The following is a 27,041-nucleotide window of genomic DNA, read 5'->3' as shown; positions in this document are numbered from 1 at the left end:
AAATAAAATTTAACATGTTTGTTAACCTTTATTCATAGGCATTCAGATAAATAATTAGCAAGTAAGTAAGTAAAAAAGTCCAACTATGTGATTCTATGATTTCTATGCATTCCATGAATATAATTACATATACCAACAATAACATTAAAAAACAGCAAAACTAAATTGGGCAGAAGCATGAGTTTTCTTTTCACTACTGTATTATTAATGATGTACTCAATTATTAAAAGCACAAGCTCTGGAACCAGACTGCCTGGCTCAAAACCTGCTTTACCCACTAAATACATGACGTTTGGTAAGTTGCTTAATCTGAGCCTCAGCTTCTTCATCTGTCAGAACTGTGGTATTAGAGTACCAATCTCATAAAGCAGTTGTAAGGACCAAAGGGCACATGTAGTTACTAGGAAAACACCTGGAACACATCAGACACTCAAAATGCAGGTATTAACGTTAATACATGGCCTGAAATTAATGTCATGACTCATAGTAGACAGCTCAAGTGAACAGATCCGAACCTCTGAGCCAAGGCTCTGTAACTGCAGAGCCAGCTCAAGTGTCACTCCATCATTCCTGCAGGTCTAGTCCTCAACAGACGGAGAAATCAGCAAGGCAACTGCACGGTAAACAGCAGCCCTTCCCAACAACGGGTGCTTCCTACTTTAAGTAAAATAAAGTAATTTTGTGTATGTTTAATACAAAAAAATGACTGTTTACAAATGTAAAGTTTTACTTGGACAAGTTACTATACCAGATATGGCTGGGGATAGCGGAACAAATGAGTTGGAGTTGATTTCATTCAGCTGTTCATAAAAATTACTTATATTTATTTACAGTTTATTACATGTGATAGGAAACATGCAGACATGCATGACTGGTTCTAATCTTGAGGAAGTAACAGTCTTGGGAGGAAAGCTTACACATGAGAGATTAAATTAATAAATTATTAACTTAAAATAATATCTAATAATTGATTAATTCATAATGAAATTATTAGGTATATTATTGGATGCCAAGTAATAGGGGACAAGACAGAAGTAACACGGAGATCACTGCAGGACAGGGTTTCTCAGCCCCAGCACCGCTGGCAGTTTAGACTGGATGCTTCTCTGTCATGAGGGACGATCTGGAGCACCTTAGAATGTTTAGCCGTGTCTCTAACCCTGCCTCACAAGTGCCAGTAGCGTTTCCCAACTGGAGTTGTGACAGCCAAAGTGTCTACAGACAAGTGTCCTCCGGGGCACAAAACAGCCACCACTTGGGAATCAGTGTTACAAGGGAACACCTGTCCCACTGCACACAATACCACACAGGTCCACAAAGGCCACATAAGCAAGGCTTGACAGCAGTCAGACCCAAATCTCAGTAGAATGCCCTGAAATTTCTGCTGTAGAAAGAGAAGCCGGGTTGAAGAGTCTCCATGAGACAGTTTCTCACTCCTATCTTTGGAAGACTGACACAAGCCCATTTCTCATCTACTTCCCTAATTTCAGCTGAGCACAGACTTTTACCTGTCTCTTTCTTACAGAACAGCTGATGGTCCCTCTGTACGACCACAAAGCTGCATGGCTGTCGTTTAGATTTGGCTTCTCCATGGCAGAGCAGCAAACCACTTGTCTGCTCAGTCATCTGGCCCCCTTCTCTGTGCTGTCCAGGGAAACTAGGAACACCGGGTGCCAGCACCGTGCTGCCCCTGCCTGTGCTTTCTGTGCATGGAATCAAGTGTTCACCACCTCGGCGTCCAATGTCTCCTTGCCAGCCTAACATGCGGAAGCATGACAAGCCAGCTCACCGATGCCACGGTGCTGCTATTTCGGCCTGACTGCTGGCCAATCATGTAAACAAAAGCATATTAAAAAAAATAGTTTTTAAGATACAACAGTGAAAGCGGATAGAACCGTACCAAGGAAATTTAGCAGAATAAACTGGGAAAGAGTTGGGTAGATGATGCAGTTTATAACGATTATGAATCAGCTAGAGATCATCGTACCAAGTAAAGTCAGAGGGAAAAAGACAAAAATCATATGGTATCACTTACATGCGGAATCTAAAAGAATGACACAAATAAACTTATTCACAAAATAGAAACAAACTCACAAACACAGAAAACAAACTTAGGGCTACCAAAGAGGAGTCGGGATAAAAGAGGAGTTTGGGATTAGCAGATACACACTACTATATATAAAACAGATAAACAACAAGGTCCTACTGTAGAGCACACAGAACTACATTAAATAGCCTGTAATAACCTATAATAAAACAGAATATGAAAAAGAATATATATGTATAACTGAATCACTATGCTGTACACCAGAAATTAATACATTTTAAATCAACTATACTTCAATTTTTTAAAAAAGAATATCCTAGGTAATACTGTGGTAATTTTTTACGGTGACTAGACTTGCCATGGCGATCATCTGCAATACAGTTAAATGTCAAATCACTATGTTGTGTGTCTGAAATTAGCACTAATATTTTACATCAATTATACAGCAACAAAAAGTACAAAAGAACCAAGAGAGATCACTGTCAACATTATACACCACTTAAATTGTGTAACACTAGAAGTAAATTCCTAGAAGCATACACCCTACCAAGTTTAACCATGAAGATAAAAATAAACTGAAGAGACCCAGAACTAATTAGGTAATCAAAAAACTCCCGACAAATAAAAACCCAGGACCAGATGGTTTCACAGGTGAATCATATGAAACATTAAGAGAATTAATGCCAATTCTTCTCAAAGTAGTCCCAAAACTGAAGAAAGGGAACACTCCCAAACTCATTTTATGAAGCTAACATTAACCTGCTACTACAACCACGAAAAGAAAACTACAATTCCAATAGCCCTGATGAACAAAGACGCAAAAATCCTCAGAAAAATGCTAAAAAACTAAATTCAACATTGAAAGTATCATACACCTTGAGCAAATGAGATTCATCTCTGGATATAACGATGTCAAACATACGCAAACCAGAAAGTGAGATACACTCGATTAACCTAATGGAAGGTTAAAACCATACGATCATCTCAACAGATGCAGAAAAAGCATTTCACAAAATTCAACACCTTTTCCTGATTGAAACTGCCAACGTGTTTACTGCAGTAGTATTCACAACTGCCGAGATAGGGGAACCACCCACGTTTTCATCAGTGGATGAGTGAATGATGACATTCACTTGGTACACACACAACAGAAATGCTGCGTTTGTGACAGCATGGATGAACTGCACGATGCTGTGCTAAGTGAAATAAGCCAGAGAAAGACAAACACTGTATGATTTCGCTTATATGTGGAAGTTAAAAAGTCCTACTTTTAGAACCAGAGATTAGAATGGTTGCCAGGGGCTGGTGGATTGGTGAAATGGGGTGACACTGATTTTGTTGTTGTTGTTGTTGTTGTTGTTGTTGTTGTTGTTGTTTTTAACATTTTTTATTGATTTATAATCATTTTACAATGTGTCCATTTTTTTGTTTTTTGGGGTTTTTTTAACTTTTTTATTGATTTTGTTTGTTTTAACATTTTTTATTGATAGGGTGACACTGATTTTTTTAAAAAATGTATAAACTATAAACTTTCAGCTATAAGTTGCATAAGTTCTGGAGATCTAATGTACGGCACAGTGTTTACAATTCACAATAGCATTGTATTGGATACCTAAAATTCTTGAGAGTAGATTTGTTCTCACCACAAGAAAAAAATGGTAACCATGGAGGTACAAAACAAATCACTGAAGATATCCTAAGAAAATGATTTGTATATTTAATTTCAAGACAGCTTAAACCTCAAGTAGCAAACATCAGTGTCAACAAATAACCAGAGTATCACTCATCTGAATCTTCCTCCCACCTACCAAAAAAAAGGGCTTTCTCAACTAAAAAGGAGAAATTTATTCTTTGGAGCACATCCCTGTCCCTACGCAACTTTTAATGATGGTGTTCTTGAATAGTGAATAATTACACCTTAAACAGTTTCCTGTCTATTGTGAAAGCTACCTAATCCAACCGAGCAAGGGATCAGAAGCCAGGTATTTCATAGCCAGCAGTGCCCAGGAGAACTTTCTAACAGCAGCCACAGGTGGCTACAAAGCACTTGAAGTGTGGCTAGTGTGACTAAAGAACTGGTTTTTTAATTAAATTGAATTGAATTTTAATAGCCACATGTCCTGGTGCCATTTCAAACCATTAAAAATTTCAAATAAGAACAAGCTGCTAGACCCTCTGATTTGATCCAGCAGCTCTCTGTGTGCAGTGTCACACCTAACCGTTATCTTACACTCATTACTAACTACATACCCACTCTTACTGTTTTTAATTCTTTTAACTCTTGCATTTTACTCACTTAGGTTTGGACGCTTCCTTGAAGGAGTATTTACACTTTCCTTTAAGGCGATTTCTCAGCTCTTCAAGTATCTGTAGCTGCTTTGCTAGTCGTGCAATGCTTAAACTGACTGTTTCATCGGGTACTGAAAATTCCGCTCTTGAAAAAGTTTGACCTTTACTTATCTAAAATAATAAAATCAGCCAGTTACTTAGGAAATACCCATTTTGCTCCCATGCCTCAAAGAGATTTCATCATTTCATTTATCATATTCAAATAACTTTTATATTATGCTTATCTATCTATAGCTATAATCAAATACTAGTATTTTGCAAGTAGAATTACATAAGCTATTGCCTAGCAATAGTATTATAGCTAGGTGTTGACTTTTACATGTCGAAACTCAAATCCAATCTTCCGTTTATTATTTTAATACAGAAGAATTCTAAGCCAGTTAAATAACAATTATAGCCAGGATCAGTTAAAGACAATTCAAAATATTTGAAAGAGAATTCTAATCCTTATGATGGAGGAAAAGCTAAAAAAAAAAAAAAGCTGTCAAGGCATGGTCCTAGCACCAAGCAAAGAGAAATTCCAACAATGGGAATTTAAATCCCACTCCCTGGAGTGGGATTAAGATACGACAGTAGAAGGCAATGTGCTGGAAGTCTGAGACCGTGGGAAGCAGAACAAGTGGCGGGGAAGCAGGGGGTGTAGGAACACCCTGTGGACGGGGGCGAGGTCCCAAGTGAGAGGGCAGCAACCATAAACTGAACCTGAGGAGTGACACAGACATCAGCTAGTTACCCACTTACTGCTGCTCGTCTCAAACCTATCCTTCATTGTCCGGTATACATTAGTGGAACAGTTCTATCTTGACAGGCAGCATGATGCCAACTGTTGTCAGCAGAGGGTCCCAGACACTAGAGGAAGAGGAAACTTTTCTTCTAGGACAGTACACTGTACCTAGCAGACTCACCTCCAGGGATTTTCAAAAGCACCACCCCCACGCTGGCTTCCTGGCAAGGCCCCTGGCATGGCACAAGCCCCACAGGTGGTTTCTCCCAGAACTTCTCAGCAAGACACACTAGTGCAGAACCTCCCTTCGGGGAGCTTTCCAGCATGCCACCCTCATGGACAATTTCCCAGCAAGAGGTACAGCCCCTCCCGGGAGGATGGCTTCTTCCAGAACCACAGAGGACAGCTTCCCACTGTGCCAACCTCGTGGGTAGCTTCCCAGTGAGCTCCAGTTCCACCAGCAGGGAACCCCAGGAGACATCTCTGCCATCCAACAGTGACAGCCTCTCCTTGTGCACGAGGTCTGGATCCTAGCTCTGGGCAGGGGGAGGCAGATGGGGTCACTGAGATTTGTTCCTTCCCTGTGAGCCCTGCTTCCTTCCCAGAGGCATAGGCTGCCCCTCTGTGTCAAGTGTCCTTGCATTCTGTAGAGTTGTCTTCACCTCTTTAATAGCTATATTTGTTAGAATTCTTTACATTAAACTCCCCTACTCATTATTTTGTGGTTTTTGTCTTCTGATTGGACCTTAACTGATACAATCACCCAGTATGGATTAAATTTGAACATAAATCCTCTCTGGGAGAAGAGCTAATGCCACAGAATTAAAGGAATATGGAATTATCAACCAAGACTTCATCAAAGAGACGTACTGGGCACAGGTTTATCCAGCAGAACAACTGAAACATGAGGCTATACGCTTATCCTAAATTTCTCTAATGCCACTCACCATACATTCTGAAGGCTTCAACATGTGTCTCTGTTAATATAACACAACCACATGCATTACCCCCACCAGTATGTACTGACAATAAACTGTGTCAACAATGAAAACAAGATTATTCCAAGATTCTGAAGTCTTAGTGTGCATAATAATCCTCTATGGGAGTCTGTTAAAAAGGCAGATTTCTAACTCACACATCAAAAAAAAAAACTAAAACACAACAAAACAAACAAAAAAACTAACTCAGTAAGTCTGATTTGGAGCTCTGCAGTGTATATTTGTATCTTGGGTGATGTTTAAACATGATGCACCAACCACACTTTAAAGAACACTCCTCGAAGGGCAAAGGTAATACAAACACGTAGGTAACGTATCTGATACAACAAATTAAGAAAATAACCAAGGAGAATAATTATGGCTTCAAATATGAAAAGCTTAAAATTCCAGACAGGAAGTTCAGCTGTCTACTGAATACTATTCCTGATGAACATGAATGCATAAATCAGGACCCAGGCACACTGGAGACAACCAGAATCAGCATTAAGATGCAAAGAATAGACAAAGAGAAAAGAAGACACATTCGACAACTATTTGGGACATAAAATCAAAATCAAAGGACTGAACGTTAAGGACAAACAGACTCAAACTGCCAAGGTAAATTACTGTATTTCTGGTTTATCCAATTGGATAGATGGTACTATCATTCACTGAGATAGGGAACACTTGGAGGGGTATGAGTTTAGGGGTAAAAAGTTCTTGATTTTGACCAATTGGGTCTGAGGTGGAACAGTCTAACAGGTAATTATACAAACATTAGGAATTCAGAGGATGGTTTTGAGCAAGAATATTTCTAAATTACCAGCATAAAGATAACACCTGAATGGAGAAACTGGATGCGGCTGTCTAGGGGAAAAGCCAAGAGAAAAAAAAAAAAAGGCCAAGATAAAATCTTGAGGCACTCTGACATTTAATAGTCAGATAAAGAAGCTGACTCTAAAAAGAGGACAGCCAAAGTGGGGAAAACATTAGCCAGGAACGCGTAATTCACAAAAGCCAAAGTAACAGTGTCTTAAAGATGAGGAAGTCATCAACAATGTTAACGTGTCTGAGGTAAATAAAACTGTCTGTTCCATCTAACGACATGTAAGCTGGGGAGACCCATACAGAACGTCTCCTGCGTTCTGAAGACACAATCCAGTCTGGATAGGCTGAGTAATGCTTCAGCAGTAAGAACAGAAAACACAGAAAACTGATATAAAAAAAAAAATTGAGCCCTGTACCTGTAAAATACGGTGCTCAGCTAAACTGTTAAGGTTCTAAAGGAAATCCATAAACAATTCTAATCTGTTTATTTGCTATGCCTAGTTGGCTCTTTAAAGGAAAGAATGCCCACATTAACTGCTTCACTAGGTGCCAGTTTCAGGTGATTTAACACTTTTTCTTAAATTCAACTAGTTTTACTGCTCCTAAACTATCTGCAAGGTTTTTTCCTCCCCTATTTTACAATCTTTGTTTTTGCCTTTATTCTCTAACAACAGCCTAACTTCTTCCCTCATGTGAGTACTTGAATATAGTATAGTTTTAAAAAATTGGTTATGAATGTCAAAAGAGAGACAGGCCTACAACCGAAGGGGAATGTGGCATCAAATTAAAGACATGAGCACACTGAAAAACTAAAAGGAAGGACACAACTGAATAAAAAGTTGAGTCTTACATAAGAGAATGATTAATCAAGTTTCTTAAGAGATAAGATCCAAAACAGGTGCGAGACTGAGTTCTGCGTGGGACAAGGAACAGTGTCTCTTTTCAGCGGGATGAACGAAAGAAAGAACAAGTATGATATAAGTAAGTTTTTGTTTGGAAGCAAGAACTGAAGGGGTTCTAACCTGTGGCGTGTATTTAAAGCATTTCAAGAGGCTGGCTGAGAGTGAAGATGGAAACACAGCAGAGCAGCTGGGTTTCAGATGGCAGAAACTCATTTCAGAAATTCAACAGAATTGCCAGGCAGTACTTGTAATAATTGTGCCTGACCTACTGTGTTACTTTCTTCAGCAGTATTTCAAAGGTAAGCTATAGGCCCAAAGAGTATATAATTACATTTACTCAAAGTTTTGTTCTGTTGACTGAAATAAAACCACACAATGTGAGAGTTGTGGGTTAAGTTTTATTTGGGGCAAGATGAGGACTATAGCCCAGGAGACAGCATCCCAGAGAGCTCTGAGAAACTGTTCCAAAGAGGCCAGGAGAAAACTCAGTACTAGATACGATTTCAGTGAAGGGGGGTACGTGCAGTCAAACACATGTTTAGCCAGAGGCTGCTGCTGGTCACGAGGAGCAGATGTCACCGTTAATGACTTTAGTGCTTTTCTAGATAGGAGGAGATGCAAGAATTGGGCTCATAAAATTTTCTCCTGAAAATACCTAACTATCTGAAGACCTATTCAGCCAGTTTCCCCAGAGCACAGACCACCCCATTCCTGACCTCCACCCTGAACTCCTTTCAGGGGATGTTGGAGGCCAGTGGCTGCAGTGGCTCGGGACTTAATCCAAGCAGAGGCAGATGGTAAATGCCAACATGATCCAATGCTTGTAGAGGCAGATGGCAAGTGCCAAGTTTTAGTTAGCAGTTCTGTTAGACAAGTACAACAAAAAGAGATGAAGGGATTGGGAAGGAATTCACTGACACGAAGTACACAGTCTCCAAGCTGAAAAGAAAAATGAGTAAAAAGACAACAAGAAAGTAAAGGAATAAATGAACTGGTGGTCCTGATGAAGTCACAGAGTGGCCAGAGCAGTATTTAAAGTAGTAACTGGAAAGACAGAAATTTGTAGTTCAAGAACGAGTTGCTTAAATTAATGATTTTTTAAAATAAAGCTATTTGATTAATGATAAGGTTCAGATTGTGACTGGAAGTTGGGCCAGAGTTTTTTTTAAAAAAAAAGAAAGAAAAAGAGGGCCCTAGATCTCTGAAGATAGAGGTCAAGGAACTGAGAGGTCAGGGGTTTGGGAAGGTCTTACACGCTGACAGGACTAACTGTGAAAAGAAGAAAGTGAGACAAATCTATAAATAAAATAGAATAAAAAGAGGATGGAAGATAAAAGAAGAAGACATAAAGGAAGCCAAACTGCCCAAATTGCAAAAAAGTACACATTTTACAAGAGGGTCGGGGATAGTGGGCTTCACCTCAACCCTACTTCTCTGCAAAGGTAACAACCAACCCACTACAGTCTAACAGGGACCGTTCTGAGGTCAGGGATGTCCGTGCTCAGGCCAAGAGGGTAAGAGCACAAGAGCTTCCTGCTCTAGTGCCAGAGGTAAAATAAGAAGATACTAAGAGACAGTTACGATTTCTACCTTTACTCTCTAATTTTATATCTCAAATAAATGAACCTCTCTAATTTAAAGTACCTGGACTTCAGGAGTATTTAATTTGGCTAAACTGTAAGCACAGCCCAGATAAAACTAGAATAATTCAACAATTCACTAAAGCTAACCTGGAAATCATTCTGCTATAATTAACAGCATACATAAAATATTTTCCAAAATAGAATTTAAAACCCCTAAGGATAGAGACCAGAAGTTTTCAAGCTGGTAGCAAAGTACCTAAAACTAAAAGTTTAAGAAGAAAAATCATTAAAATAACATTAAATTTAAAGAAAACCAATATATAACTTAATGAGTAAGCATATATCATATTATACATGACTTTTTAAATACAGGAAAAAAATTTAAGTTGATAAGATTTTTCTTGCCACTTGTTTACTATTTTATTTAAATTATGAAAAAATACTAACTAAATTTCCATTTTTTAATTTTAGGAGAAAGAATGGGCCAAATTCATAGTATACCAGATATATGCAAGGACACTGTATAATCAATCACTGAGAAATACTTTATTCTGCCCATTTACTCCACTACCTGAATCAAAAGATTATAACCAATAATTATTTTTAAAATTTTACCTTATATCTCAAACTGGTTTTCAAATCAGACATAATATTAATTTAATTAACAATTAAGAAATGTTGTATTTACCTCTTCCATCTGATTGACCTGTCGTTGAAACCACTTTATAAAAAAAGGAATAGAAAAGAAATAATATTAACAAATTAATTTCTTCAGTGAAATAAATAGGTGTGTGGGGGGGGGTGTGGGGGTGTGGGTGTGGGTGTGGGTGTGTGTGTGTGTGTGTGTGTGTGTATGAATATCTATCAAGTATTAGTCCTGAACAAAACATCATTTATCCTAGGGTTTAGAATGGGACTAAAGCAACATACAACTGAAACACAAAATTTTTAATATATATAGTAGTAAGTTGAGGAGTTACCTTTACTTCCTCAAAACTTAGAAAACTCTTTTTCAATTACATGTATTTCTACATTAAATTTTAGTAGGCAATATACTGAACATACCTTAAAAAGAGATTCCAAAATCTGGAAAATAAAGTTTTAATTAAAACTTTATAAATAAGATTCCTCACAATGTATGACATGATAAAATGTTTAAATCAAGTCTCTCAAAATTTTCAATCACAAAAGTGCACAAGTTACTAAAATAAAACTATAAATCTATAATCCAAAATAACAATATGTTTATATTTACAGATAGAGTTTCAGTATACCTTGCATAGACAACTTAGCTCTAGGAAAAAAAAAGAATTTTCCATTCTTACAGATCTATATTAGAAGGTCCCAAAATTCACACGTATGATCTATTTTCTTAAAATAGGTAAGAAATATTTAAATTCCCCTCAGAAGAGCATTATTTTTTGCATATAGCAGAGTACAATAATGAAAAGCATTATCTCACCAACATTACCTCTTCAATATAACTCTGCTGTGTTAACAAGCCTAAAAATCAAAATACAAAATATTACACTACTACTTGATATTTTAGTGGAAAATGCAAAGTACTAGTTTGGAAGATTGTGAGAGAGAATGAATACACAAAACCAATCATATTGTTCAAAATACCAGCACTTATCACTTAGAAAATACGTTACACTAATTAATTTGCCACCAAAAGAAAAAAATACTACCAAACCCACTCTATCATATCCAAATAAAAATTCTGAATTAGTTATTAAAGAAATCTTTTATTACACGCATTCACGCAGAAGAAAAAAATCAGGCTAGTCTAAAATTTCTCTTCTTCAACACTTATTCTAGATCAAGAGTTCAAAAAATGTGGTTCCACAACCAGCAGCAACATTTGTTTCTAACGCAGATCCCTAGACTCCACCACACCTTGCTAACTCCAAAACTCTGGAAGAAGGACCAGCAATTTGTGTTTTAATTAGTCCTCCAGTTGATTCCTTCACATGCTAAAGTTTGAGAATCACTGTACTAAGCAGTAAGAAAGAGTAAGTCTTGGCAAAGAAGACAGAGACACTCAAGAAAATATACCACAGCAAATTAATGTCCACGTCTGAAGGAAAACATTTTCATCTGTATAAGGATTCAGAAAGAAATGTCCAATTAAGACAAACTACCTTGGAATAAAGTCATTCTTTCCATTAATCAGAGAGAGTCCAAAATCCTCAAAGTCCCCCTTCCTGCCTGGGAAGACGATGGGAACCCCTAGCATACATCAAGGCATCTCCTCTGGACCAGCCACGGTTCTGCAACTACTTAAACTACTTAAAGCCAGGAGGACAGAGGCCATCTTACCTACAGGACCATCAGTAACATACCAACAGTTCTTGGCACTACTCAATCTAGAATCTTACTGATAAAAATAAGTGGGAAATAAAAATTGACAAGTGAGGAAAATCAGCATTAGACACATAATACTAAATAGAAAGAAAAGTCTACAAAATTGTGGAGCAAAGTCTATAAAGTTCTTGGGGAAAATATTAAACCTCTATTCTAATTTTAAAGATACTGTCATTTAAATGTGAAGCCAAAATGAAACTATTCACAAACCGAAAAATTTAGAAACTATTTCACAATAGCCTAACCTAGCAAAACAAAAAGCTAATCTCCAAAAAGTGAGCACAAGAAAAGAAGTATGAGTAAAGCAACCCCACTCACAAGACGTCCCACTCAAAAAACTGTTCGTGGGGCTGGCATTTAATGCAGCTGAGAAGACAGCTTCCTGAAGAGAAAACAGCATGTTTCTCTCGTTCTGTCCATTTCTTCTAGGTTTTCTAAACTTTTTGGTGTATAACTATTCATAGCAGTCCCTTATGACCCTTCGCGTTCTGTACTTATCAGCTGTAATGTCTCCTCTTTCATTTCTGATTTTATTTGAGTCTCCTCTCTTTAGTTTGTCTTCTTTTTCTAGTTCCTGGAAGTATAAGGTAGGTTGTTTATTTGAAATCATTCTTTTTTGCTTAATGTAGACATTTATGGTTGTAAACTTCCCTCTTAGAACTGATAGAAACACAAAAGATTCAAACCTATTTCTATTTGTTTCAAGATATTTTTAATATCTTCTTTGACCAACTGGTTGCTCAGGTGTGCGCTGTAAAATTTTTACATATTTAAATTTTCTTCTAGCTTTGTACTGTAGTAGTTTCTGGTATCACACCAATGTGGTTGTAAAAGAGTCTTGGTATGATTTCAATCTTCTGAAATTGCCACCACTTGTTTTATGATCTATTACATGATCTATCCAAAATATTCACTCTGCACATACTTGAGAAGAAACTGTAGTCTACTACTGTTGGATCAAATGTTCTGCATTGTCTGATTGAATTATTTGGTAAAAACTATGGTTCAAATCAAACATTTCCATTGATTTTCTGTCCAGATGGCCTATTCACTGTTGAAAGTGGAGAGTCCCCTTACTGCTATGGTAGTGTTACTCATTTCTCCCATCAGATCTCTCAGTGTTGGCTTACTACATTTAGGTGTATTTACCATGTTCTATCTTCTTGATGAACTGAGCCCAGTTTCATTATGTAATGACCTTCTTTGTCTCTTACAACTATTATTGGCCTAAAGTTTATTTTGCCTGATATAAGTATACCTGTCTCTGCTCTGTTGCTTTCCACTTGCATGGAAAATCTTTTTCCATCCCTTCACTTTGAGCCCATGTGAGTCCTTTAAGTCTCTTGAAGTCAAAATGAGTCTATTACAAGCAGTATTTAATCGGGTCTTCTCTTTTAATCCATCCATCACTCTATGTCTTCTGACTGAAGAATTCAATCCATTACATTTAGAGTAATCATTGATCAGTAAGAATTTACTAACGCCATCTTATTGTTTTCTGGATGTCTTGTATTTGCTGCTCCTTTCTTCCTCTCCTGTTCTGTTCCTTTGTAAATTGATTATTTTCTGTAGTGGTGTATCTCAAAGTGACGTCAGAAACATGATGCAGTGAAAAATCTACCTCTGTCTCTCCCATTCTATCTACAACCAGTAAAACATCCTAAACTCAACAAAGGTTCTTCTGATCAGCACAATAGGAAACCAGAGAATTCCACACATCTGTACATCTAAAGGTAGGTGAACTATAACACACACAGCAGTGAAACCAGTGGAGCAGTGGAGACGGTGCCTCCAATGCCCACACTCTGACCTTGGCAGTGACACCTACATTTCCAGAGAACCCAGAAACAACTAGGAAAGCAGGGCACACAACCTTGGCCACCCATCCACAAGGGCACCCATGGCCATAGCTAACTGGGACACAGCAGCAGTGGAGCCTGTGACCCTGTCCCTCCAGCAGCTGAGGTGCCACAACACCAGCCACCACCCCACCCCTATCTGCAATGGTAGAGCCCAGCCAACCTCACAACAACAGACAAGGAAGAGGCATCTGTGTGACCCTGGCTCTCAACCACCAATGTGTCTCTCACAGCAAGGCCTGCATCTCAGGGGATTCCAGATGGAATGAAAGAACCTACCACCCTGGTGACAACAGCAGCTCTAGCAAAAGCAAGGCAGCTATGACACCCTAGCACAAGAAGCAAAAACAAAGGCACAGAGCCAAACCTCTTAAAGAGAAGTACCACTCTCAAACATATCCACAGGCAGCTCAGGTAAAAGAAACCAAAAACTTGTACAATAGCGCCACCTACTGGAAAACAAAACAGGACTCTAAATGACTAACCTGTCATTTAATATCAAATATGCTGGGAGAGAAACAATTTACCAAAGGAAAGAACCACATTAACACTATACCACTAAGAGAAAATGACAGGGCTCCAGAAATCAAACTTAAAGTCACGGAATATTGCGATCTACTAGAAAATTCACAATAGCTGTCTTGAAGAAATTCAATGAGATATAAGAAAACTCAGAAAGTCACTTTAATGAACTCAGGATAAAATCAATGAACAGAAGGAAAAAAAATTAACAAAAGGAATACTTTACCAAAGAGACTGAAACTCTAAAAAAGAACCATCCAGAAATTCTGGAGCTGAAGAATGCAATAAATGAGATGAAGGATGTACAATAAGCAATGGAAATAGAGCAGATCACACAGAAGAGAGAATTAGTGAGCCTGAAGTCAGAAATCCTGAAATGATACAGGTAAAAGAAGAAAAAGAAGACACTCAAAAAATGAGGAAATCCTATGATAGCTATCCAACTCTTTTAGGAAGAGCAGCATTAATATGAGTATCTCAGAAGAAAGGGAAAAGAGTACACAGGTTATTCAAAGAAATAACAGCTAAGAATTCCCCAAATTTGGAAAAGAAACCAGATATAGAAATCCATAAGGCTAAAAGAAAACCTAATTGCCTCCATGCAAAAAGATGTTTTCCAAGACACGTTAAATATTAAAGTTGTCAAAAGTAAATGACAAAGCAAAAATTTTAAAGGCAGCCAGGGGAAAAAGAATCATAACCTACAAAGGAACCCACACTGAGCTATCAGATTTCTCAGTAGAAACTCTAAAGACAAGGAAGGAGTAGAGTGACATTTTCAAAATACTGAAAGATAAAAACTGTCATTAGCAACGTTATCATTCAAATATGAAGTCTCTCCCAGACAAAGGCTGAAAGAGTTCATCAACACTTACGAGAGATGTTGAAAGGAGCTTTCCTACCAGAAACTAAACAGCCAAAATACATAAAACTTTTGAGGAAGGTGGTAAATAGGACCAGAAAACTACAACTCTCCATAGGTTTCCAAACACTCTAGTATAAAGGTTAGAGGGAGAAAAGGAAGCAGAAAAATACATACACTATTTTTGTTTGGTGACACACAACACAGAAAGGGATAAATTAAGGTAAGAGAAACATGAGAGCAAGAGGGAAAAACAGTACTCATAGAGGTAAATGAAGATAAGATGCTGTCAGCAAAAAAAGAATTATTTTATCTATGAGGTATTTTACACAAACCTCAGGGTAGCCACAAAACATAAACATAGAGCAGAGATATGAAACTTTTTTTAAAAAAGAGGAAACTGAGAAAATATAATAGAAAACTACAAAACCAAAATCACAAACTAAAGGAAAAAGAAACAGAGATATAAAGAAATTAAAAAATAAAAAATAAAATGACAATACTAAATCCTCATCTATCAATAATTACCCTAAGTGTAAATTGTTGGTGTCACGATATCATGTACACATACACACCGTATGCGGAGAGCTGACGGCTACTCTGTTTATTGATTCTTGTAAAAGGGTTTATATAGGACATGCATGATGCCTTACATACCATCTAAGTTATAACAATGTTAATAATCTTAAGCTATTTAGGTTCCCAGGCTCCAGGTTCCCAGGCTCCTGCAGTAAGCACAGGAGGTTACATTGTTTTAAATTTCGTCACAAAACTTCATTAAGTAGGCCATCTCTTATTCAGCCAGCAGTGCCTGTCTTAGGTTGTCCTCCTCTGAGGATCTTACCTGTCGTTGGCCATCCAGCCGTCCATACTGGATACATTAAATAGGCCATCTCTTATCCAGCCAGCTACATGACATTTCTCACAGCTTGTTTATCAGTTCAGCCCATGGCTTATTCTCTAAAGCCTTCAGGCGGGGGCCTACATAAATGGATTTAATTCATCAACCAAAAGACATAGAGCAAATGGATGGTTTAAAAAAAAAAAAGACTCAACTATATGCTGCCTTCAGGAGATGTAGCTCTAAAGACAAATATAGGCTAAAAGTGAAGGAATAGCAGATAATATTCCAAGCAGATATAAACCAAAGTAAAGCAGGTGCAGCCACACTTGTATGAGACAAAACAGACTTCATGACAAAAAAAAGGGTAACGAGAGAAAAATGGACAGTACATAAAAATGAAGGAGACAATCAAGACTTAATGGATTAATATATATGTACCTAACACAGGAGCACCAAAATACATAAAACAATTATTAACAGATATAAAGGGAGAGACTGACAACAAAACAATTGTAGGGGACTTTACTACCCCACTTACATCAACGGATAGATCATCTGGGCAGAAAGTCAACAAGGAAACAGTAGCCTTAAATAAAACATTAGACCAGATGGATTTGATAGATATGTACACAACACTTCATCCAAATGCAGCAGAATACACATTCCTCTCAAGAGCACGTAGAACATTCTCAAGGATGGACCGTGTTGGGACACAAAACAAGTCTCAGTAAATTTAAGAAAATCCAAATCATATCAAGCATCTTCTCTGAGCACAGTGGAATAAAACTAGAAATCCACTACAAAAAGAAAACTGGAAGAATCAAAAAATATGTGGAGGCTGAACAACATGCTACTGAACAACTATTGGGTCAACAAAGAAACCAAAGCAGAAATCAAAAATTATCTGAAGATAGATGAAAATTAAAGTATGACATACCAAAATCTATGGGATACAACAAAAGCAGTACTAAGAGGGAACAACAACAATCTCAAACAATCGAACCTTATACCTAAAGGAAGCAGAAAAAGAACAAATGAAGTTCAAAGCTAGTAAAAGGAAGAAAACAATAAAGATTAGAATAGAAATAAATGAAGTAGAGACTAACAAGATAGCAGATAAAAGATCAATGAAATTAAGAGCTGGTTCTTTGAAAAGATAAACAAAATTGAAAAACTGTTGGGCAGGCTCACTAAAAAAAAAAGAGAGAAAGCCCTAAGAAATTAAATCAGAAATGAAAGAGGAGAAATAACAACAGACACCACAGAAATACAAAGGAGTATAACAGACTTATGAATATACACCAACAAACTGGACAACCCAGAAGAAGTGGACAAATTCTTAGAATCATACAATATTCTAAGACTGACTCAGGGAGAAAGAAAATCTGAATAGACCAATCACCAGTACAGAGATTAAAAAAGTAATCAAAAAGCTCCCATAAAATAAAAAGATCAGGTCCAGATGGCTACACAGGTGAATTTTACCAAGCATTCAAAGATTTAATACCTATCCATCTCAACTGAAGAGAGGCCAAAATCACCCTCATACTAGAACCAGACAATGCAAAAAAGGAAAATTACAGGTCAGTATCTCTTGAGCATAGATGCAAAAATCTTCAACAAAATATTAGCAAACAAAATTCAACAATATGTCAAAAAGATCATACACCATGATCAGGTGGAATTTATTCCAGGGACACAAAAAAAAACCAGTTCAAGATCCACAAATCGATCAACATGATACACCACATTAACAAATTAGGAGATCTGTACATGCAGAAAAAGCATTTGACAAGATTCAACACCCATTTATGATAAAAATGCTCGATAAAATGGGTATAAAAGGGATGTATTTCAACACAATGAAGGATATATATGACAAATCCATAACTAACATTATACTCAATAGTGAACAACTGAAGATCTCTAAGATCCTCCAGGATCAAGAACAAGACAAGGATGCCCATTCTCGCCACTTTTATTCAACACAGTATTAGAGTCCTAGCCAAAGCAATTAGTCAAGAAAAAGAAACAAGCATCCAAATTGGAAAGGAAGAAGTAAAACTGTCATGGATTGCAGATGACATGATACATAGAAAACCCAGAAGACTCAAGAAAAACTACTAGAAATAGCAAATGAATACAATGATGCATCAGGATACAAAATCTGCTGCATTTCTGTGTGCTAACAACGAGATAACAGAGACAGAAATAAGAAAACATCATCATTTACAATCACACCAAAAGAAAAAAGAGAATAAAACACCTAGGAATAAATTTAACTAAGAAGGTAAAAGATGTGTACACTGAAAACTAGTCATAGTCATATAACGTATTGATGAAAGAAACTGAAGACAAATAAATGAAGATATTCTGTGCTCATAGGATGGAAGAATTAACATTGTCACAATGTCCTTGTTACCTAAAGCAATTTACATATTCAGTGCAATCCCTATCAAAATCCCAAGGACATTTTTCACAGAAATAGAACAAAAAATTCAAAAATTTATATGGAACCACCAAAGACCCTGAATAGCCAAAGCAATCCTGAGGAAAAGAAACAAGGCTAGAAGTAACACAATCCCTGATTTCAAACTATGTATTACAAAGTCATGCTGATCAAAATTGCATAATACAGGTAGGAAAAGCAGATACACAGACAAATGGAATAGAACTGAGAACCCAGAAATAAACCCACACATACATAGATAATTTATGATAAAGGAGCAAACATACAATGGAGAGAGGATAGTCTCTCCAATAAGTGGTACTGGAAAAACTGGGCAGCCATATGCAAAAAATCAAACTAGACCAATATCACACACAAAAATTAATGGATTTGATTTTTAAATTTAATTATTTTAATCAACATGGATTAAAGACTTGAATGTAAGACCTGAAACCATAACACTCCTAGAAAATAACATAGGCAATACATTCTTTGACACCATTCTTAGCAACACCTTTATATATGTGTGTGTGTGTGTATATATGTCTCCTCAGGCAAAGGAAACAAAAGCAAAAATAAACAAATGGAATTACATCAAACTAAAATGCTTCTGCACAGCAGAGGAAACCTTCAATAAAATGAAAAGACAACCATCAACTGGGAAAAAATATTGCAAATGATACATCCAATAAGGGATTAATATCCAAACTGCATGAAGAATTTATTATATCTCAAAAACAACAACAACAAAAATTTTTTTTAATGGGCAGAGAAGCTGAATAGACATTTTTCCAAGGAAGAATACAGATGGCCAACAGGCAAAATGAAAAGATGTTCAACATCACTAATCACCAGGGAAATGAAAATCAAAACTGCAATGAATATCTCTTCACATCTATTAGAATGGTTATTAAAAATGCACACAATAACACATGTTGGTGAAGATATGGAGAAAAGGAAACCCTCATAACAGTGTCAGTGGGAATGTAAAATGATGCAGCCAACAGGGAAGACAGTACGGAGATTCCTCCAAAAATTAATAGAGTTACTATATGACCCAGCTATCCCCTTTCTTGGTATTTATCCCAAAAATATGAAAATACTAACCTGAAAAAATATTTGTACCCCCGTATTGATTGCATCATTATTTACAATAGCCAAGATATGGAAATAACCTAAGTGTCCATCAAAAGATAAATGGATAAAGATGTGGTATATATACATACAATGGAATACTCCTCAGTGGTTTAAAAAAAAAGATAAAATTTTGCCAATTGTAACAACATAGGTGGACCCTGAAGGTATTACGCTAAGTGAAATAAGTAGGCTAGAGAAAGACAAATACTATATGATTTCACTCACATGTGGAATATAAAAAACTAACAAACAGGAACAAACAAACCAAAACAAAACAAAGCAAACATCTGGACACAATGAACAGAGTAGGGGTTACCAGAGGGGAAGGGGTAGAGAGAAGGGTGAAATGGATAAAGGGGATAAACTGTATCATGATGGAGGGAAAATAAAAGTGATCACACTGTAGGGTATACAGAAGTAGAAATATAATGCTGTACACATGAAACATGTTATAAATTAATACTGCCTCTACTAAAAAATAATAAAATGAAAATAGGATGTCTTTACATCACCAAGATGTCAGTTCTTTCCAGATTTAAAATTTGAATACAATACGAATGTTATATAAATGAGCTTTCTTATGAAGCTATTTAAGTGGATACTAAAGTTCATATCAAAAAGTAAACATTAAGAACAGTTAATATAGGTCCACAAAAAAGCTACTAGAGCTGATCAAAGAATTCAGCAAGGTAGCAGGTTACAAAATTAATGTTCAAAAATCAGTTGCCTTTCTTTACACTAACGATAAATCAACAGAAAAAGAAAGTAAAGAAACAATCCCCTTTAAAATAGCACCCAAAGTAATAAAATATCTGGGAATAAATCTAACGAAGGAGGGGAAAGAATTATACACAGAAAACTATAAACCATTGATGAAGGAAATTAAAGAAGACTTTAAAAAATGGAAAGATATTCCATGCTCTTGGATTGGAAGAATCAATATTGTTAAAATGGTCACACTGCCCAAGGCAATCTACAGATTTAATGCAATCCCTATCCAATTACCCAGGACATATTTCACAGAACTAGAACAAATCATAATAAAATTTATATGGAACCATCAAAGACCTAGAATTGCTAAAGCATTACTGAAGAGAAAGAAAGAGGCTGGAGGAATAACTCTCCCAGACTTCAGACAATACTATAGAGCTACAGTCATCAAGACAGCATGGTATTGGTACCAAAACAGACATATAGACCAATGGAACAGAATAGAGAGCCCAGAAATGAACCCACAAACTTTTGGTCAACTCATCTTCGACAAAGGAGGCAAGAATATACAATGGAACAAAGACAGTCTCTTCAGCAAATGGTGTTGGGAAAACTGGACAGCAGCATGTAAAACAATGAAGCTAGAACACACCCTTACACCATATACAAAAATCAACTCAAAATGGATTAAAGACTTAAACATAAGACAAGATGCAATAAACCTCCTAGAGGAAAACATAGGCAAAGCATTATCTGACATACATTTCAAAAATTTTCTCCTAGAAGAAATAAAAGCAAGAATAAACAAATGGGACCTAATGAAACTTACAAGCTTCTGCACAGCAAAGGAAACCAGAAATAAAACAAGAAGAAAACCTACAGAATGGGAGAAAATTTTTGCAAGTGAAACCGACAAAGGCTTGATCTCCAAAATATATAAGCAGCTCATACGACTCAATAAGGAAAAAATAAACAACCCAATCCAAAAATGGGCAGAAGACCTAAACAAGCAACTCTCCAAGGAAGACATACAAATGATCAAAAAGCACATGAAAAAATGTTCAGTATCACTAATTATCAGAGAAATGCAAATCAAAACTACAATGAGGTATCACCTCACACCAGTCAGAATGGCCATCATTCAAAAATCCAAAAATGACAAATGCTGGAGAGGCTGTGGAGAAAGGGGAACCCTCCTACACTGCTGGTGGGAATGCAGTTTGGTGCAGCCACTATGGAAAACAGTGTGGAGATTCCTCAAAAGACTAGGAATAGACTTACCATATGACCCAGGAATCCCACTCCTGGGCTTGTACCCAGAAGGAAATCTACTTCAGGATGACACCTGCACCCCAATGTTCATAGCAGCACTATTTACAATAGCCAAAACATGGAAACAACCTAAATGTCCATCAACAGGTGACTGGATAAAGAAGAGGTGGTATATTTATACAATGGAATACTACTCAGCCATAAAAACCGACAACATAATGCCATTTGCAGCAACATGGATGCTCCTAGAGAATGTCATTCTAAGTGAAGTAAGCCAGAAAGAGAAAGAAAAATACCATATGAGATCGCTCATATGTGGAATCTAAAAAACAAAAACAAAGCATAAATACAGGACAGAAACAGACTCATGGACAGAGAATACAGACTTGTGGTTACCGGGGGGGGGGGGGGGGGGGAAGAGGGTGGGAAGGGATAGACTGGGATTTCAAAATTGTAGAATAGATAAACAAGATTACACTGTATAGCACAGGGAAATATACACAAAATGTTATGATAAATCACAGAGAAAAAAATGTGACAATGAGTGTGTATAAGTCCATGAATGACTGAAAAATTGTGCTGAACACTGGAACTTGACACAACACTGTAAAATGATTATGAATCAATAAAAAATGTAAAAAATAAAAGAAATGCAAAAAAAAAAAACAGTTAATATATTAGTTTCCAAGGGTTGCTACAACAAATTACTGCAAACTGGGCAGTTTAAAACAGAAATTCATTCTCTCACAGTTCTGGAGGTCAGAACTCCAAAATCAAGGTGCTGGTAGAGCTCCATTCTCTTTAGAGGCTCTAGGGGAAATTCTGTTCCTTGCCTCTTCCCAGCTTGCGGTGTTTCTAAGCATCCCTTGGCTATTAGATACGTAACTCCAGTCTCTGCCTCTGTCTTCACGTGATCTTGCCCACTGAGACGTCTCCTCTTCTATCTTTTATAAGGATACTTGTCATGGGATTTAAGACCCACTTGGGTAATCCAAGATGATCTCATCTCAAGAGCTTTAACTTAATTATGTATCAAAGACTCCTTTATTTCCAAATAAGCTTACACTCACAGGTAACGGAGATTAGAACTTAAGACACATCTTTTTGGGGTCCAAAAAAATCAATCCACTATAGCTAAGAAAACACTGAAAAGCAAAAACTGTGAGGAAAGATGAGTTAGTCCTGAAGACAGCAAAGCATTATAATTACTTTCAATTATAATAAATTAAAACAACATGGGATATGAATAGAGAGACCGCCCAATAGAGTAGAAAAGAAGGTCTAGTAAGACACAAAGGTGTTACAGTTCTAGCATACAATAATGACAGAATCACCGGGGAAAAGCAGTCTTTGAAAGAAACAGTATGGGAACTGAAAGGCCATTTGGAAAGAGAAGATTAGATCCATTTTTTAAATGATAAGCAAGAAGAAACTCTGCATGCATCAGACATCTAAATATAAAAATATGAACTAGGAAAGAAAAGGAGAAAAAAAAGAGGAGGATGACAATGACCTTGGCATGACCCAAATTATCACAAACAAAATTAAGATAAATGACAACATATATCACAGATACAGGTCAATAACCCATATACAAAGAACTTTCAGAAACTTATTTAGAAAAAAAAAGATGAAAACCCTATACAAAACTGGTCAACAATTCACAAAAAATAAAAATACCCCTTAAGTATATGAAAAAAATGTTCAATTGTAAAAATGAAATTTAAAACTACAACCAATCTACTAGCAAAATTTCAAAAGGAGATATTCACTCATTTGAAGAAGTTGTGGAGAAATTGGTATAATTTGGAACAATTCCTCAATGCAGAGAAGTTTCCCAAAATCTAACAAAATTCACATGCATTTTTTACCTTATGACACAGCAATCCCAATTACAGAAATTTACCTGGAACATATACTCCCAAAAACATTAACATACATATACCCAAGATTACTCATTGAAGCATTATTTCCGATTGCAAAATATTAAAAAACGCCTAAATGTTCACACAGGTTAACTGAATAAACTATGATATATATACTAAAAACTATGGCATATTATAAACTCCACAGTATAAGCTATGGTATGTACTCTGACACAAAGAGCTGATCATTCAATTGTAAAAAGAATGAGAAAGATCTCTAAAACCTGATACGGAGTAATTCGTAGGAGTTAGTGGGAAAAAAAAAAGAACATTTGATATGCTATCCCCTATGTAAGGAAGAAGGAGAAATAAAACAAATATATAGAGAGACAGAAAAATATTTATATTTTAAAAGAGAAATATATGAAAGATAAACCAAAAACAAAGTTGGTCACCTACAAGAGGAGAGGAAAGAGCTGAGGAATGCAAGGGAAAGGAGTACAGGGAAGAACCATACTTCTAAGCATTCCTTTTTACATTATTTTTCATGAAAAAAATTAACCTACTTATGAAAGTAGGTTAATGTTCTACATAATCCTGAAATAAAGTCAACAAGGATAGAAAGTGGGAACTAAAACTAAAAAAAAAACTTAAAAAGATGAAACTAATAAAGAAAAAAGAACTAATCCAACTAATTCATGAATACAGAATTTAACATTCACCTTATGCTCAGTCTTGGACAAGGGTGCTAGTGGGGGATGAGCTGCAAACAAATCAGGAGCTATTTCTGGCAGGTCTGGTTTTGCAGTGGTATGGGGGAGAAGATTCTTAATGTCAGAAGTACTATAGAACTGAGCAAATGAATAAATGTGCTGCTGTTCAGAGTAGGATTTTCACTGTGGAAGAAAAGACATACAAATATGAAATGGAGGAAGGCAAGACAAGCCCTGAGCGGAGGGAATAGAGCCGAAGGTGTCTGTGAGAACTCCGCACTTCTAGATATGTCTATTTATGTGTATATACAAGTATATGCACACTTCATACATAGCTAGGAATATGTGTGTGTGAAACATGTGAATGTATGCATAGTTGCAGACATTTCCTAGTTCTGTCTGCTGAACAGGCATAGAAGCAAGGACACTCCAGGATCATTGGGTACAGGTAACTATCAGATCTTGGTTTCCATTACCATTTCTCTTAAAAAGAAGCAAGGCTCCATCAGCAAGAAGACAAATAGGACACCAAGATCCTCCTTCCCCCATAAAGACAGGGATTTAACATGAAACCAACCAAATGCTTCTGTGAGAAATCAGAAACCAGTTAAAAGGTTGCTGCACCCCCAAGTGAGGACAAAGCCAACCATATCAAAGCCCAGTAGGAAAATTTTTGACACTTTTCACTTTACTTTGGGAAAGCCCCACCCTACTCCCACACTTTCTACCTTCCCCTTGGGGATGAAAAAGAGTAGAACACACGTCCAATATTCTGATACTAGGGGAGCTGCAAAAGAGACCAGTTTCTTTCCTCTATCCAAGTACTGATAGGAACAGGATGGCAGGTTGAGGCCCTCTGATAACAAAGACCATCCACCATGCACCAGAATCTACAGTACCTAAGACAGACACTGGGTAGAGCTCCAGTACTGTGACTTACAACAGCACAAGAGAGGCTGCAGTTACCAGAGACAGCAGGGAGCATGCCTGAACTGAAATCTACAAGCCTCTTCTAACAGATTATATGCACAAACCAAGAGGGAATGCCTACATAGAAAAGGTTTGAGAGGGCTCCAGCATCTAAGCAGGCTAAGTGAGGAAAGCTCTCCCTGCAGTAAATCAAACCACAAAGTCTGGGTGAATTGGCTGATTCTTCAGATGCCAAAATCCGAACAACAAAAAATAACAAGACATACAGAGAAAAAGGGAACCATAATACACCCAAACAAACAAGTTAAGTGCCCAGAAACAAATCTTAAAGAAACATATGTGAATTGCCAAAAATTTCAAAATCATCATCCTAAGAAGATGTCACAATTCAATAAAAAAAGAGTTAACTACTGATTTTAAAAAATTAAAAAATGTTAAAAAGAATAATGAGTTAAAAGAGTTCAGATAGACAACTAAATAAAAGCAGGAAAATGATCCGTGAACAACATGAGAACATCATCAACAACAACAACAACAACAACAGTATGAATAAAACCAAACAGGAATTCTGGAACTAAAGACTACAATAACTGAATTTAAAAATTTGTTATAGGGACTAATGAGAAGACTTGACCAGGTAGAAGAAAGAACTAGCAAACTCAAAAGACAAGACCTTCAAAATTACTGAGGAAGAAGAGGAAAAAGAAAAAAAGAATGAAGAAAAATGAAGAGAACCTAAGGTCCTTATGAGATATCACGAAGCAGAACAAGACAGGTATTATGGGCATCCAAGAAGAAAGAGACAGAGAATTTACTCGAAAAAAGAGTGACTGAAAATCTCCCAAGTCTGATGTGAGAAATGGATGTATAAATTCAAGTAACTTAAGGAACTCCAGATAGAAAGATATCTAGAGAAATCTACACCAAGATATATCACAATCAAACTGTCAAAAGTCACAGACACATAGAGAATCATGAAAACAGCAAGAGAAAAATGACTCTTTACAGATAAGGAAGTTCCTAACAGATCATCACAGATTTCTAACCATAAAGCTTTCAGACAAGAAAGGAAAGAGATGACATATTCAAAGAAAAAACAGCCATGAATACCCTATCTAGTGATACTGTCCTTCAAAAATAAGGGAGAAATCAAAACGCTTTCAGATAAAATACTGCTGAGAGAGTCCATCACCACTAGACATTCTTTACAAGAAATGCTGAAGAGAGTCCTACAAATTGAAAAGAAGGGAGAATAAACATCAATACAAAATCATATGAAAATATAGACTTCCCTGGTAACGGTAAACATGTCAACAAATACAGAATCCTGGAGTATAGTAAAGAAGGTGAGTAAATCACTTATGAATCTGATACAGAATTTTTATTAAAAAGCAAAAAAATTGTAATTTGTGTTAATGGAGATTCAGTATACAACCACTACCAGTAATACAGTAGGAGGAGGCAAGGATGTAAAACAGCACTTCTTATTTGCAACTGAAGTTGTAATTGGTTTAAAATAGGTTGTTACAACTATAAGAAGTTTCATGTAATTGCAGTGGTAACCACCAAAGAAACAGCTATAGAATACACACAGAGGTAAATGAGAAAGGGATCAAGATATGTGATTATACAAATCAACAAAACACAAAGGAAGAGAGCAAGAGAGAAAAGAAGAACAAAACAGCCACCAGACAGGCAAAAAACAATTAAAACAGCAATAATAAATCTTTCCCTATTAGTTATTACATTAAATGTAAATGAATGAAATGTACCAATTAAAGGGCAGAGATTAGTTAAACTAATTTTTTAAAAAAGGTCCAACAATATGCTGTCTAGAAGACACTTTAGATCTCAGGACTCACTCAGGCTAAAAGTAAAAGGTTGGAAGAAGATATTCCATGCAACAGGAACCTAAAGACAGCAAGAATAGCCTTTCTTACATCAGATGAAGTACAGCTTAAGGTAAAAAAGACTGTCAAAAAAGACAAATAATATTATATAATGATAAAAGAGTGAATTCAACAGGAAGATTTAACAATTATAAATATATGTGGACCTAACATTAGAGCATCCAAATATATGAAGCAAACACTAAAAAGA

The 27,041-nt window shown here is 36.5% G+C and overlaps 1 protein-coding gene across 2 annotated transcripts in view; it reads right to left on the bottom strand.

Annotated features, from left to right (window-relative positions):
• CCDC7 (coiled-coil domain containing 7) overlaps positions 1 to 27,041 on the bottom strand; it is a 177,810-nt gene that overhangs the window by 136,625 nt on the left and 14,144 nt on the right. For both annotated transcript variants that reach the window (XR_012067091.1, XM_072955093.1), the window contains exons 5-7: positions 10,476 to 10,496; positions 10,099 to 10,131; positions 4,344 to 4,507 (exon numbers count right to left, since the gene is read on the bottom strand). Coding sequence is in view for 1 of the 2 variants with exons in the window: in XM_072955093.1 (XP_072811194.1) it covers positions 4,344 to 4,507; positions 10,099 to 10,131; positions 10,476 to 10,496 (218 nt within the window). In the remaining variant the exon portion in view is untranslated. The remainder of the gene's footprint in view (positions 1 to 4,343; positions 4,508 to 10,098; positions 10,132 to 10,475; positions 10,497 to 27,041) is intronic.

The sequence above is a fragment of the Vicugna pacos genome, chromosome 35 (genome assembly GCF_048564905.1).
Source record: "Vicugna pacos chromosome 35, VicPac4, whole genome shotgun sequence".
Lineage (NCBI taxonomy): Eukaryota > Metazoa > Chordata > Mammalia > Artiodactyla > Camelidae > Vicugna > Vicugna pacos.
The sequence above is the reverse complement of the archived record's forward strand: the minus strand, read 5'-3'. Positions and strand labels throughout refer to the sequence as shown.